The sequence below is a fragment of the Lepus europaeus genome, chromosome 4 (genome assembly GCF_033115175.1).
Source record: "Lepus europaeus isolate LE1 chromosome 4, mLepTim1.pri, whole genome shotgun sequence".
Classification (NCBI taxonomy): domain Eukaryota; kingdom Metazoa; phylum Chordata; class Mammalia; order Lagomorpha; family Leporidae; genus Lepus; species Lepus europaeus.
In genome coordinates, this window is record NC_084830.1 from 20374150 (window position 1) to 20390688 (window position 16539).

Here is a 16539-nt window from a genome sequence, read left to right on the forward strand (position 1 = left end):
AATAATTGTAAAAGGAATATCCTAGTTATTTACAAATGTGAATAAATGTCTGTATCTAACTAAATTTAGATGATTAGCTCTGTGAAAATATCTGAACCATTGAAGTTTTGATATGGTGTTTTAATCATGGATGTTCTAAAAGCCAATAAATTCTATAGGAAAAATATGCCTTATTTATTTATTTGAAAGTCAGAGTTACAGAGAGAGAGGGAGAGATAGGGAGAGAGGTCTTCCATCTACTTGTTCAGTCCTCAAATGGCTGTAATGGCCAATGCTAAGCCTGGATGAAACCAGGAGGCAGGATCTTCATCCAGGTCTCCCACACGGGTGCAAGGGTGCAAGTGATTGGGCCATCTTCTGCTGATTTTCCTGGGTCATTTACAGGGAGCTGGATAGGAAATGGAGCAGCCAGGACATGAACCAGCACCCACATGGGATGCTGGCATCACAGGCAGCTGCTTTAACTGCTATGCCACAATGCAGGCCCTATATGCAGGAAATTTTTATAGGTTTATGAACAAGCGATCTGCTTTCTGAATCATCAAATGGAATTATTGAACTGAGAACTCTGAGGAAAAGCTAATAAATATTTCTTTCTGGGTCAGAAAGAATTCATGGTTTGCTGTGTTACATCACATTAATATACTAAAGAACAAAACCCATATGGTCATCTCAAAAGATGCAGTGAAAGCATTTGGTAAAATATAACATCCTTTCATGATGAAAACTTTAAGCAAATTGGATATAGAAGAAACACTCCCAAAGTCAATCAAGGCAATGTATGACAATCACATCAGTATTTTATTGAATGTGGAAAGGTTGGAAGAATCCCCACTAAGATCTGGAACCCTTATAAGGATGCCCATTCTCACCGTTGCTATTCAGTATAATTCTGGAAGTTTTAGCCAGAACCACTAGGCAAGAAAAAGAAATCAAAGGGATACAAATTGGAAAGGAGGAAGTCAAAGTACTCCTATTTGCAAAAATATGATTCCAAATGTATGGGATCCAAAAGACTCCACTAAGAGATTTTTGGAACTCATAAAAGATTTGGTAAAGTGGCAGGATATAAAATTAACACACAAAAATCAATAGCCTTTGTATAGACAGACAATACCATGGCTGAGAAAGAACTTCTAAGACTAACCCCATTCAAAGTAGCTACAAAAAGATTAAATACCTTGGAATAAATTTAACCAAAGATGTCAAAGTTCTCTACAATGAAAATTACAAAACATTAAAGGAAGAAATTGAAGATGATAGAAAGAAATGGGAAAATCTTCCATGTTCATGGATTGGAAGAATTAATATCACCAAAATGTCAATAACACACGAAGCAGTTTACAGAGTCATTTTAATCACAATGAAAATACCAACAGCTTTCTTCTCAGACCTAGAAAAAAAATTCGTATGGAAACACAGGAGACTCTGAATAGATAAAGCCATTTTAAACCATGAAAACAAAGCTAGAGGCACCACAGTATCATATTTGAAGACATATTACAGGGAAGTTATAATTAAGACAGTCTGATACTGGCACAAAAATAGACATATAGACCAATGGAACAGAGTAGAAAGCCCAGAAATTAATCCACATAGCTACAATTAACTAATCTTTGACAAAGGAACTATAACAATCCCTGGAGAATTGGCAATCTGCAACAGTTGGTGCTTGGAAAATTGGATCTATGCATACAGCAGTATGAAGGAAGACTCTTACCTTATAACTTGTACAAAAATCAACTCTAAGTGGTTCAAGCATACACATCTACGACCTGAATCCATGAAATTACTAGATGACAACAATTACTAGATGAAACTCTGCAAGACATTGGAATAGGCTAAGAATTCTTGGAAAAGATCCCGGAAGAACAGGCAAAACAAAGCAAAAATAGACAAATAGGATCACATCAGATTAAGAAGTTTCTGCACTGCAGAAGAAACACTCAACACAGTGAAGTGGCAACTGACAGAATTGTAGAAAATATTTGCAATTTATGCATTTGATAAAGGATTAATATCCAGGATCTATAAGAAGCTCAAGAAACTCAACAAGAATCAAAAAAACGATCCCATTAAGAAATGGGCAAAGAACATGAACAGGCATTTTTCAAAGGATGAAATTCAAATGGCCAAAAGACACAAGAAAAAATGGAAAGGATCATGACCCACCAGAAAGTGCAAATCAAAATAATAATGTGGTTCACCCCACCCCAGTTTGAATTGATATAATAAAAAAAATCAAAAGCAATACATTCTGACAAAGATATTGGGTAAAAGCTACCCTAAAACACTTTTGGTAGGAATGTAAAGTAATATATCTGTTATAGAATACAGGATAAAGATTCCTCAGAAGTCTGAAAACGATTTAGCATATGACCCAGTCATCTCACTCTTGGGAATTTACCCAAAGGAAATGAAGCTCTGTTACAAAAGTGTTATCTGTACCACCCATGTTTATTGCAACTCAATTCACAATAGCTAAGATATGTAGTCAACTCAAACATCCATCAACTGATGACTTAATAAAGAAAGTATCATGTATATACACTATGGGATACTACTCAGCAATTAAAAAAATGAAATCCTATCTTTTGCAACAAAATTGATACAACAGGAAGCCACTCTGCCTAGTGATATATGGCAGGCTCCCCAAAATATCACATGTTTTCTATGATTTGTGGTAACTAATATACAGAGAACAAAAAAAGTCATGTATATGAGCAAAAAAATTGCATTTTGAGATTTGATCATTGTATTCAGCACTTGTCTATATTCTTGAGGAATAACACCTTTGCTACTTGCTAATCATTGAATTCTTTATTTAGTGTAGAATTAAGCTTATGATTATAAAATAAATTGAAAGTATGTCATTGTTTCTTGTTAGAGATGCCACCTGCCTTTACCTGGCCAGCTCTCCTCCCAGGCCAGCCAAGTAATGAAAGTCAACAGAGTGCCTTCCCCTAGGAGGTTCACACCTCCCTTAGGATATACCCCATGTGAAGAGATAGATAGGTCTGGGCCTCTTAACTTACAAGGCCTAAAGCCCAACAGATTATTATCAAGCCCCTTCTATCAGGTTCTATTTGCCTCTAAATCAGAAAACTTAATTGTAGCTTAGACAGCACCTTTCTTAGCTCCTCTAATAAAGACTCTGTCCTTTGTTCTAGGCCCTGTCTAGTGCACTTGGGCCTCATTCCTTTGTAATCATAACCTCTACTCTACCACCAATGGCTCTACTCCCAAACTGTGTGTACTGATGGTCCTCTTCCCCACTTAATGCTGTATAATTGTTCAAGCCTGGTAAATGCCACTCTTAGGATCATTGGTTACTATCCTCACTCTGTCTTTTATGACATTGTCTAAATATGATCGGAGTCGGCAAACTTGGAAGGCTTCCATAGCCTTGGCAACTCATGACGACAGCCTAGGGTGGTTACTGGCACCATAAACTAGAGTGTCAATTTATTGGGTCAACAACAGGAGCCACTGTGCACTTGCTCCTCATGTGGGATCTCTGTCCTTAATGTGCTGTATATTTTGATTTAATGCTATAACTAGTACTCAAACAGTATGTTTCACTTTGTGTTTCTATGTGGGTACAAACTGTTGAAATCTTTATGCTAAATTGATCTTCTGTATATAAAGAGAATAGAAAATGAATCTTGATGCAAATGGAAGGGGACAGGGAGCGGGAGAGGGGAGGGTTGCGGGTGGGAGGGAAGTTATGGGGGGGAAGCCATTGTAATCCATAAGCTGTACACTGGAAATTTATATTCATTAAATAAAAGTTAAAAAAAATAAAAAAAAGAAAGTATGTCATTGTAAAAATTAAAAGAAAAAATAAGGATGGAAGGTAGGGTGAGTGTATCGTTATTCTCTTAAATCTGTATACATGAAATATATCAAAATTTTCACATTATATATGTAATATTTTTTTAAAAAAGAATGAATGAGCTTTGGGACAATATTGTAAAACACTGTTGGCAAAGCCTGTATTTGGGTCAGTGTGGATACTTGACTAAATCCACGTAAGTAACTCCATTTGAGCTTAAAGAATATTCTGATAGTAGAGGCTAATTCTGGCATTACCCCAAAGAAATATTCCAGCACCGCTTAAAAATATATAATTTACAAAATTGCATATTTTGTATGCTATCTCACCTTTCTCATATAAACTTCCAAGTGTTCATTCTAAAAAACTGATATTCCAGGGACTGTCGCCTTGGCTCACTTGGCTAATCCTCTGCCTGTGATGCCGGCATCCTATTTGGGCACCGGGTTCTGGTCCCAGTTGCTCCTCTTCCAGTTGAGCTCTCTGCTGTGGCCTGGGAGGGCATTGGAGGATGGCCCAGGTGCTTGGGCCCCTGAACCCACATGGGAGACCAGGAAGAGGCGCCTGGCTCCTGGCTTTGGATCGGCATAGTGCTGGCCATTGTGGCCATTTGGGGAGTGGGCCAACGGAAGGAAGACGCTTCTCTCTGTCTCTCTCTCTCTCTCTCTCTCTCTCTCTCTCACTGTCTGTAACTCTGCCTGTCAAATAAATAAAAAATCTTTAAAAAATTGATATTCCAAATATAGTGAAAGAAAATTGCATCTATAAAAGATGTAAAGAAACTAATTAAGCTACAAACATTGCAAAACTTCTTATTCAATCAATCAATGCCAATACAAATATCTCACATCTTTCCCTGTGATAAAACATATATGCAGGTATGGGTGACAAATGTATTATTGCTATCTCCAAATGCTCAATCTCTTTCCAGAAATTTTTACTTTATCCTTAGCTTGTTTAGAACATTGACACAAGATGAATAAATTTCTTTGGCAGCTGTGTTCTCACTTTATAATTCTTGTGGCTGACCTTTGAAGACTGATGTAACTTCAGCATAGGCAAGTAGTTTAGTTTTATCTAATGAAAAGTATAAAGAGAACCGCTTCATCAGTATGCTTTAAAGAAGTGTCCAAAATGACACTTTAGAAAATGCTTAGTTAATGACTGAAGCTTAATAAAGGGAGAACAGGTAGTGTGCTAACTGACCACTGCAATAGTTTTAACTTTCAGTCAGTTTTCACCTCAAGATGAAATCAATGCTTCCTTTACCACAATATTTTCTGTTATGTAATAGATATCCACATAGAGTCAAAATAATACTTTTTTAGGTATGCAGAAAGGAAGAACGTTAGCACATAATTCAATGTAAAAAATCCATACCTGCTTTTAAATCAGTGTGCCAATTGGGCACATTTGGGATTTCAAAGTCTCTGTATAGGTCATCTTTTTTTTTTTTTTTTTTTTTTTTTTTTTTTTGTTATCCAGAGTATGTTTTATTAGCACAGAAAGGCAAGGATACACCTTGTTCATTTCATGGGGGAGTGTAGTCCCTAGTGAGCACCACTGGAGTAGTACACCTTAAAATAAACTATAAGGAGGAAGCATGACACGTGGTTATTAACAAAACTCCTCACTGATGACACGTCTTACCAAAAAAGAGCAAGTATTAAAGGCTTCAAATGTACAAATCTGAAAATATGTTACATTTACCATTCAGACTCAGTTGACTTGTTTCTAAAATATACTGAGTGTCTCTCCTAACTGCGCGATCGAGAGGCCGCTTTTCTCTGCTTCACTCTGGTGCTGTCCTTCACTCTGTCCTCGAGCAGAACAGAACGCCGCACAGGTGCTCAGGGCTACGATGCCTGCTCTGCAGTCCTCTTGTGCTGGCTCCGGAAGTGACCCTCACCGCTGGGGGATGCCTCCTTCTGTAGGTTTGCCGTGGCCTTCCCAGCTGTTTCAATCCAGGGGTGCTGAAGAACCTGGTGGGCCGTGTAGCGCTTTCTGGGGTCTACCACCAGCAACCGGCTCACCAGATCTTTGGCAGCATCAGAGATGCTGTCCCAGTAAGGGGCGAGGAACTCGAAGTGGCCCAGCTGGATGATGTTAAAGAGCTCGTCCTGGTCCCTCTCCGGGCTGCGGAACGGGGGGAAGCCACACAGCAGAATGTACAGGATCACGCCGGCGGCCCACATGTCCACCTCCAGGCCATAACCCTTCTCAGAAAGAATCTCAGGAGCCACGTAAGTCGGAGTCCCACACACGGTAAACAGCGGTCTCACCACGTGCTTTGCGAGGCCAAAATCAGCCAGTTTCAAGGTGGTGGATTTGTCCTCGTTTCGCTGGACCAGAAGGTTCCCTGGCTTCAGGTCCCGGTGGACGACATTCTTGTCATGCATGTGGACGAGAGCCTTGCACAGGTCCAGGATCAGGAGGGCAGCGTCGGGCTCCGGGAACTTCACGCTCTCCACGATGGCGTCGAAGAGGTCCCCTCCGCGCACGTACTCCATGATCAGGAACATCTCCGTCTCAGTCTCGTACACCTCGTGCAGCTTCACTATGTTGGGGTGACACAGGCTCTGCATGATGGCGATCTCACTGTCCACCATGTCCTCCTTACCCTGCAGTCGGGACTTGTCGATGATCTTCATGGCATAGGCCAGCCTGCTCTCGCGGTGCCTGCACTCCTTCACCACGGCAAAATTGCCGTCCCCAACCACGCGGCCGGCCTCATAGTGCTTCTCCACGCTGGCCATGACGATGCCCGCAGGCCGTGGCTTCCGGCCGCCGGGCCGCTCCGGCTTCTCCTCCGGCCTCGTCCTGGGCTCCTTCTCCGCCCGGGCGGGCAGCTCATCTCTGAGCACCGTCTTCCTCCCAGCCGACACACCTGCCTTTTTCTCCTGCTCGGAGCCGGCCTGGTGCTCTGCCCGGGGCCAGCCGCCAGGCTTGGCGCTGCAAAGGAGCCTGGATTCCCTCTTCACCTGTCGCAGCCCCTCCTCTGTGGCCACTGGAACTTCCACGGTGTCCTTCTGTGCCTTGGCTGCTGTGGGAGCATGGCTGTCCTGGCCCCCTGCGTCCCTGTCCTCCTTCTGGTCTGGGCTCTTGCCCGGTCTCCTTGGCTCCTGAGGGCCGTCCTTGGGGCTGCTCCCATGGCTGTTGCCCTTGCGCGCGCCCTCCCCACAGGCGGGGATGGCCTCAGGTGAGCGCCTGCAGCTGCGTGTCCTCACCAGCTTCTCCGTGCCATACCTGTGGCACTGCCCCAGGTCCAGCTCGCTGGTGCTCACCGACAGCCGCTCCCTGTGCAGGCTCTGCTGCAGCTCCCTCTCTCTCTTGCACTTCTCGCACCTGATCATTTCACCGGGGGTCTTCTCGCCCTCGGGCCCTGGAGGCTTCTCTGTGCTCGCGCGCCTCTCCACTTGAAGATGCTTAAAAGTATTAATGCATGTATAAGAGAGGTATGAACCATAGTCAAATCAATCTTAATGTTCTCATGTATCTCCAGATCCATTATGGCTGCTCACTTGTTTATCTTTTGTTTCTTTTATTTCAGGGACAGGTTTAGGAACAAGGGCACAAGAAAAAAACAGAAAAAAGTTCTCTTGGAAACCTCTGAGTGCTAAGAAGATCAAGTACATCTGTAGAGCGGAAGAGCTAGATAAACTTTCGCATAATTTCAAACAATAGACTGCATAATTCATTGTGTGATTGTGCCACAATCTATTTATCCCTTTTCTTGTCCATGTACACTTTTACTACTCAGAATAAAGATGATGTTGGGAGTGTGTGCTTAGCATGACAGTTAAGACGTCTATATTCCACATTCCTGCTTTGCCTCCTGAGCAAAACATGAAGTTTATTGCACTGGCTTGTCTTGGGTGGCTGGTATGGTTCTGAAGATCTTTACAAGTTACAGAACAGAGAGATGGCAGCTCCCAGGAACTGTAGGAAAGACATTATCTACACATGATAGGATTGGCAGTGATCTTGATTTTCTTGGAACCATGTTTGAGAGAATTAAGTTCTTCCATTTAGATTGCAAAACTTTCAAAATGAAAATAATTTAAAACACACTGAAAAGCACTAGTGGAAAAAGAAAAAAACAAAAACTGTAACACATGCTCACTGACCTACATTTCCCCAGAGTTATTTCATATCCTCCTTGACATAATATCATAATCCTACTTAGGAACAAGATAGATACAATTTATGATTCTTTATACATTATATTTTCAACTTTACTTCTTACTTGAGTTACTTGCAAGTCCTGTATGAAAGCTAAGCAATTGTATTTTTTTTTTTTTTAACAGGCAGAGTGGATAGTGAGAGAGAGACAGAGAGAAAGGTATTCCTTTTTCTGTTGTCTTACCGTGCAATGGCTGCTGTGGTCGGTGCGTTGCGGCCGGCGCACTGCACTGATCTGAAGCCAGGAGCCAGGTGCTTCTCCTGGTCTCCCATGCGGGTGCAGGGCCCAAGGACTTGGGCCATCCTCCACTGCACTCCTGGGCCACAGCAGAGACCTAGACAGGAAGAGGAGCAACCAGGACAGAATCCGGCACCCCGACCTGCAATTGTTGATATTACTGCTGCCTTAAAGCTGTGGAGGAGGCTTAATTATACGAGGTTAAATAACGAGTAAAACATTAAATTTTATGCAATATAATACTGCTTCTATCAACTAACTTCTCGAAAGGAGTAACTTTTTGTGTGTTCATGTGGCTCCTTGTTTACACCTCCATTCTATCACCATTAGATTGCTTCATTTAAGTGAATTTCTGAGTAGAATAGTCGTAGCTGTACACTTGGTATCCAGCACACTGTTTATATAGGGGCTATTTGTGATTTATAAGTACTTTCAGGTCTTACCATTTAAAATGGTCATTTACCTCCAAATGTCCACCAAGTATGAAGTGAAAGCACCAGCAGAAACTTTATGGAGAGTGTCTGTAGCTTACACATTTGAGTTCCACTATACATGCAATTATATGCCACAGATGAGATTAAACTGCAGCCTGTTATTTGTTAGCATTATGTTTTTCAATCATCATAGACTGTTAGCTCTTATAATTACTATTGTTCTATCATCAATCCATGGTAAAATCCAAATGATTACTATATGCCATCCCTTCAGTAGCAACCTGTCATTTGGCATCTTTACCATTCAGCACCACAGGCAGGGTTTTCCTGATAATCTCCTTAAATCCAAATGACTGAATAAAGACATTGCAATGGAAAATACCTGTGAAATATACAAAAGCACTATGAAAGACATTGGGGTGAAGAATATCAGTGCCATCATGTAAATTCTGAAGTAGCTTTCTTGATCTGATAGCTTCCTCAATCTTCACAGTGTGGTCATCTGTCACATACAATATTCCACCATCCAGGCCTTCTCCAGCAGTATGTTAATAATATGACATTTTTCTTTCATTCTTGATTAACTGCATATTTCAAAGCTCAATATTATTGTCCATGTTTTGGTTAGTGGTTCTTGGTTATTGTGTGTTTATGCTTTGCATATGGCAGTACAGTTTGATTTTTATTGATTTTTCCTTGGTAAGGAAGGAAACCTAAGATGTCACCATTTTTCCAAACTTCATTGTGAGGATATTCTCCAACATCTGTTCTAACCATTTAAATGGCTGCTTTCCTCATTCCCTTTAATGCTTTATCCAACTTTCCAGATATAACCAAGCATGGGAGGCCTCTGAGGCAAAAACATTAAAATGAAACAGGAGGCCAACCCTAACCATGTAAGAGAGACCCTAGTTCCTTTGGTGGAAGGGGATCTCCATGACACTGTGGTTTTCCTATTTAAAAGGTATGATTCTTGAAGGAGCTGACTCATTTTTCTCCTTCAACAGTTAACTTATGGATATTGATTTTGTTTTAATGTAAAAAATTTATAGTTTTATCCCATTTTTTCTACCACATTTCTTTTTTTTTTAAGATTTATTTATTTACTTGAAAGAGTTACACAGAAAGAGAAGGAGAGGGAGAAGGGGGGAGAGAGAGAGAGAGAAAGAGAGAGAGAGAAAAGTCATCCATCCGCTGGTTCACTCCCCAGATGGCTGTAACAGCTAGAACTACACCAATATGAAGCCAAGAGCTAGGAGCTTCTTCCTGGTCTCCCATGTGGGTGTAGGGGCCCAAGGACTTGGGCCATCTTCTACTGCTTTCCCAGGCCATAGCAGAGAGCAGAATCAGAAGTTAAGCAGCCGGGACTCGAACTAATGCCCATATGGGATATTGACAGTGCAGGTGGAGGCTTTACCCACTACACCACAGCGCTGGTCCCTTTATCACATTTCTGAAACAACTATCACCTTCAAACAGTAAAGATCCCCCTATCGTGCCTTAATTAAGTTCTATCATGTCTCTTGCAAGCTTGAGTTTCTTCAAATTATGGTTATTACTTAATTTCTCTACTCTTCTTTATTCTCTAACAAACATGTTCCTTATTAATTATTCCTTTGACAGTGTGTGTTTGTATGCATGTGTATGTCTGTGTGTACTTATGTCATTTTAATAACCCAAACTAAATTCTTTTAAATTGATTAAGTTGATTTAATATTAATTTAGGGCATTCTTTAAAGTTTTGAGATTTATCCATGGAGTCATTTTCTGAACTTCTTGAAAATTCCAATTAGGAAATGAAGAATGACTTATACTTCATGTTTACTCAATTTAGCGCTCAGTCTTTACAAAGGAAAACAAATAATTCTTCACATGAGAAGTGGAAATAAGGCAAATTGGGGCACAGAAATGTAAACTATAGCATGTATCAGTCTTGGCAGACATCATTCAATCCAGCCAGTAACACCTAGACAGTGCTCATAAGCATAGACATCATTGGCATTGGTTGATATCCATTCTATGACGTAAAATTATCAGTAGCCAATCAGAGAAAGAGTGTGCTGGAATCTTTGACAAAATGAGATGTAATATATTTATTTCAGTGCAGCTTTACACATCAGTCTTAAGATGGAAACGACAGAAATATTGTACCTAAGCATGTATGATTTGCCTGTCATTCCAGAATGTGTTTTGTCCCTGAATTATTTTTAAATACTGCATTTACTTATTTATTTAATTTTGAAAGGCAGAGAGAGAGAGAGAGAGAGAGAGAGAGAATTTTCCATCTGCTGGATCATCACCCCTACCCATAAATGTCCGAAACAACCAGGCTGGGCCAGGCTGAAGCCAGAAACCAGGAGCTCCATCTGGGTCTCTCTCATGGGTGACAGGGACTCAAGTACTTGACCCATAACTTCCTTCCTCCAAGGATGTGCATTAGCAGGAAGCTGGAATCAGAAGGAAAACTGGGACTCAAACCCAGGCACTCCAGCATGGGATGCAGGCATCCTAAGTTCTGTTTTAACTGCTATGCTGAAGGCCTTGCTCCTTCATATTCATATCTGAAACCCTTTGGAACTGGAGCCTCCTCTTGCTCTTACAAACTGTGGGCATTCTTTTCTGCTTCAAGGTCCTTAGTAACTTCCTGTCCCTCCTGGACTCCATGCCACAGTTTCTACCTACTTTACCTTCTCAGAACTGAGACCGCCTTCTCTCTGGTGCACAGCTGATTGCTATTTGGTGCCCTCGGCCCTCCTCCACTGCAGTCTGGTGAGGGCCTCTTTCTAATGCCTGGTGGATTGTGGGGCTCACCTCCTTTGATCAGGTTGTTAGGGCTTACGGTCCTACATTGCTTGTTTTTCAATGACTAAAAATAGTGGGAGGGTTTTCACTTGTTTTGTCTAGTCTTCTAGTTGTTTACAATGGGAGGGGACTCGGGGTCTAAGTTATCAGAGCCATGAGTGATATTCTCTGGCTATATTTTTAGAATGTTCTACTTGCTTTTCTCCAATAGCCTGTAAAATTTCTAGCTGAGGAGTAATTCAGTTTATTTCACATGATATTGTTTCCTAATCTGTGTATGGTTATTCTTAATCTGTCTGCAAAAGGAAATTAGCCACTATCTATTTTAATCTTTTATCTTTCCAAGGCTCTAACTAAATAGATGTTAGGCCTTACTCTTTTGTCCTGTATGTCTCTCACATTGTCTTATATAATTTTCTTTCCATCTTTTCTCTCTTCACTGAATCCTGGATTTTTTTCTTTATTTAACTGCCTGATCTGTTCTTGTATTGTTCCATCACATTTGTACCTACAGTAATTTAAATATTCAGTTTGGAAGTGATATGTGAGTCTTTCTCTACTCTGCTTTCTCTCATTTTTAAAATTAACTCAATCTTATCTTTTAATTACCTCTATTTGTCTGTGTGTTTGTGTATGTTATGTGTTAGTGTACACATTATTATTCAATTTTTTGCTTTTAAAAATTTTACTTATGTATTTATTTGATAAGCCTACTCCTAGATCTTCCATTTCTTAGTCAATGTTTGATTGTAGTACTATTTGAATTATTTTAGATCTGTTATTATATCTTTTTTTTTTTTTTTTTTGGACAGGCAGAGTGGATAGTGAGAGAGAGAAAGGTCTTCCTTTTTGCCGTTGGTTCACCCTCCAATGGCTGCTGTGGCCGGCACATCTCGCTGATCCAAAGCCAGGAGCCAGGTGCTTCTCCTGGTCTCCCATGGGGTGCAGGGCCCACCCACTTGGGCCATCCTCCACTGCACTCCCTGGCCACAGCAGAGAGCTGGCCTGGAAGAGGGGCAACCGGGACAGGATCGGTGCCCCGACAGGGACTAGAACCTGGTGTGCCAGCGTCGCAAGGCGGAGGATTAGCCTGTTGAGCCGCGGTGCCAGCCCTGTTATTATATCTATATCGCCTCTAAACCCAAGAAAATTAGTTTTGTATTTCTTTTCCTTCCACAGTTTCTCAGCTCCCTAATGGAGAATACACTGGGTCTTTGAGCATTAACGTATTGCAAGAACCTAGTGCAGACTTATGGCATAACAATCATTCAGAAAACAGAGCAATTTTCAAGTTTTGAACATTTGAAAACATGCAACTTGTAAAATGAACTGTTTGAACTCCTGCTGGATAATTTCACAATGTGTACATCTAATTTTATACTGCCTTGTACCTTTCATATATCCTATTATCTCCTTTTAATGGAATTCTGTTTGTGATCCATAGTCACCTACATCATTGTCGTATACAGAATCTGTTCTCCTGTAGGATAGCTACATTGCTGGCAGCTGAATTTCATTATTTGTGTAGACCTGCTTGCCCTGCTGTAAGTGCTGTGTGTGGATATGAAGCTCATGCTGCTTGCTGTAATGTGAAGGTTACTATTCTTTGCTTCTGATTTAGGAGACTCTTGTTTTCTGTAAATGACTGTAAAATAGTGTTGGTCTACTTTACTAGCATACAAGTGTAGTAAAATCTCAAACTCTTGGGCTGGTGCTATGGCATAGCGGGTATAGCCACCGCCTGCTGTGCCGGCATCCCATAACAGAGCTGGTTTGAGTCTCGGCTGCTCCACTTCCGATCCAGCTCTCTACTATGGCCTGGGAAAGCAGTAGAGAATGATCCAAGTCCTTGGGCCCCTGCACCCACATGGGATAGCTGGAAGAAACTCCTGGCTCCTGGCTTCAGATCAGCCCAGCTTTGGCTGTTGCATCCATTTGGGGAGTGAACCAGCAGATGGAAGATCTCTCTCGCTCTCGCTCTCACTTTCACTCTGCCTTTGTTACTCTACCTTTCAAATAAATAAATAATTCTTAAAAAAAATCTCAAACTCTTCAGAGTTCTTCATAAGTCCTCCTTTTTTTCAATTTTGGTTGCTTAAAAATAGACCGATTTCCTTGACTATTTAAGCAGCAGTATAATAATGCAATTCTTGTCTATTTTACTGCAACACTTACGGTGTGCAATTACAATATAGTATTTCCCTAAGACATGGAACTGAAATTCTTAACATTGATGGAGAATTAGAAGAATGATTTAATATGCTAAGAATGTTAATAATAATGTTATCTGGTCCTTATAGCAACATAATTATTTTAATTATTATCCTCCCGTTCTTCAAATATTATAAAATGTAGCCAACAAAGTGAAAAATCATACAGCCACACAAGTAGTAAGCTACTAATGACATGTGCTCACAGGAAATCTTGTTTCCCTGTTATAGCTCACAAACACTTCAGCTGTGAGAGATGAATCAGAATAACCCACATATATTATAAATATGAATGAATTCTAACTCAGTATACTTAGTGTGGTTAGCTCAGAAGAACCCACCTATCATAAAGATGAGTGAAATTCAGGCCCCGTCTTTTCCTGCTTCCCTAGGCTGTCTGGACAGCTCACCTGCAGGAGGCTGTGGCTCAAACAGCTCAGTGCAGCTGAGAAGCAACTTCCTCACATTCCAATGTGTGGTGTCATTCTCTTGAGCTTTCATTCCTGTTTTGAGCTTTGGATAATTTGTGTATCCTTGTTAGCCAGTTTGTTACTTCCACAATGAAACACTAGGAAAAAAAGAAAAGGTTTATTTTGATTCATGCTTCTTGAAGTTCACAGTCTAATATCAGTTGGCCTCATTGATCAGGCATGGGGTAAGGAAATTTTTGCTGGCAGAGTTCCAAGGCTGCACAGAATATCCTACGGCAAGAGGGATCAATGGGGTATCTTCATAAGGCAACACTATTCTATCATGGGGGCTCCACTCTAACAAATCACTGTCCAAAGTCCAGATCTCTGACACTGTAATTGGATTAAGTTTTCATCCTCTTCGAACACATAGTGTAAGATTTTGGGTTCAAAGCCTTTAACACACGGACCTATGCCATTTAACACCCACACTAATATCCAAGATATAGCAACCTGAAGTGTCTGTACCATCTGAAACACTGAAAACAGATGAACTTTGTAATACACACAGCATTACATGCAATGCCAAATAAATACAGTGGCATTTCATTTTTGACAAGCTTCCAAGTTCATGTATTTTTGATGGTGAAGTGGTGCCAATTTTGTTGGAAAATATAAATGTAGAAAGTGAGCATATGACCAGAACAGACACCATTTTTACCTTAAATATACCTTTATGTGGCCTAATTTTCGAGTCTGAGTTGTGCAAAAGATGCTGTCATTGAATATATCAAGAAAAAGAGAGAAGATGACAAAAGGTTAGTGACAATATCAACAGATTGGGGAAAAGTTATCAAAAGAGACTTAAAATTAATGTATTTATGCCAATACATTTATAAAAAAAAAAGAGCATAACACATGTGAGTGATTTTTCTGTTATTCATTAGGAGATTCTATTGCAGTTACTATAATATTTTCATTAAAAATGCAGTAATTTCTAAATTCCAATGTTCATTTTGTTAGTTTATTTGGCATACTGTTACAAAACATAATAACTAGATTGTTTAAATCTAAACTGTTTTCTTCACACAGTTTTGAAGGCTGCAGAATCCTAGATCAAGGTTATGGCAGATTAGTTACCTGGTGAGGTGCGACTTATTGGTTCATCTACATCTGTCTTTTGTGTCTTCACCTGGTGGAAGGTACAAGGGAACTCTCTGGGTTCTCTTTGATATGAGCAGTAATCCATTCATGAGCCTCAACCTTCATGATAAATCACCTCTGAAGTTCCCATTGACCTGATGCATTGTTTGAAGTCTCATCACTGTGCCACTCCAGCAGGTGCTGAGTACAACTGAACCTGAATTTGAATTATAATCTCTTCAGAGATTCAGAGTTGAATTTCTCTTGCCTCTGCGTTTTATATTATTCATACAAGTATTCTCTTATTAATAAGACTTTTGTTGATGATTTGGTTTCGAAGTTTTTAATTATTTCATATAATTAATTCCTTTCAAAATGTGACAAAATGCTGTGTGTGCAACTATAGTTTTGCCAGGCTGGTAAATTGATATTTCTCATATTACACACTGCCCGGAGCCTAGTTCTGGACTTCACAGAATGGTTTCTGGCAGGTTTCTTTTCCATTTCCAAAACTTTTCTCCAATTTCTCCAAGCTATTTGACTAGGCAGCAAAAGAGTCTACATTATTTAATTTCACACTCATGCAAAATAACCTTTAAACAGTTTACAGATCCAAATACAAAATTTGAAACTATCAATGCTTTTAGAATAAAACATAGAAGAGAATTGATTGATGGTTAGGCTGAATTTTTAAATATGAAAGCACAGCATGACCAAAAAGAAAGGAAAGTATGCTAAACTGAACTTTATCAAAATTAAAAATTTTGCCTTGAAAATATCCCTGTTAACTCACTACATCCCAAGTTTTGAATTCTGCAAACATTTCAATTACATAATATTTTTCCAGTATTATCATACATAGTATATTGTAGCTCAATTTAAGTCTTAATATATGTCCTATGAATAAGAATATGGGACATGATATATTAAAATTAAAAGCTATAGACTGAGAAAAATATTTTCAAGTTTCAGGTATCTCACAAGATTTATATCTAGAATCTATGATGTTATATATTTGTCACTAAATGTATTATATGCAGAATACATTACACAATACAGAGAATATGATCAGAGCTCTAATGGAAGAAAAAAAGAGCTAACAACACAATTATAAAATGAGGATGCTACTGTGTCATTTCACTCCAGGACATAGATAAATAACATACAGAGATGTTTAACGTCATTAACTAGCATGGAAATGCCAATAAATACATCATGAGCTATTTTTCCAAACCTAATAGAAAACTTAAAAAAAATAAAAGCAATACTGTCAAGGACAGAGGGC

General features: G+C 39.9%; 2 protein-coding genes across 2 annotated transcripts in view; one reads left to right on the forward strand and one right to left on the reverse strand.

Annotated features, from left to right (window-relative positions):
• Positions 1 to 1813, forward strand: part of LOC133758656 (solute carrier family 22 member 22-like) — a 28249-nt gene extending 26436 nt beyond the window's left edge. The window contains exon 10 of the mRNA XM_062189854.1: positions 1666 to 1813. Within this exon, the coding sequence (XP_062045838.1) occupies positions 1666 to 1813 (148 nt within the window). The remainder of the gene's footprint in view (positions 1 to 1665) is intronic.
• Positions 1814 to 5691: 3878 nt separating this feature from the next.
• LOC133758657 (serine/threonine-protein kinase DCLK3-like) overlaps positions 5692 to 16539 on the reverse strand; it is a 65299-nt gene continuing 54451 nt past the window's right edge. The window contains exon 2 of the mRNA XM_062189855.1: positions 5692 to 7260. Coding sequence (XP_062045839.1) covers positions 5692 to 7260 — 1569 coding nt within the window. The remainder of the gene's footprint in view (positions 7261 to 16539) is intronic.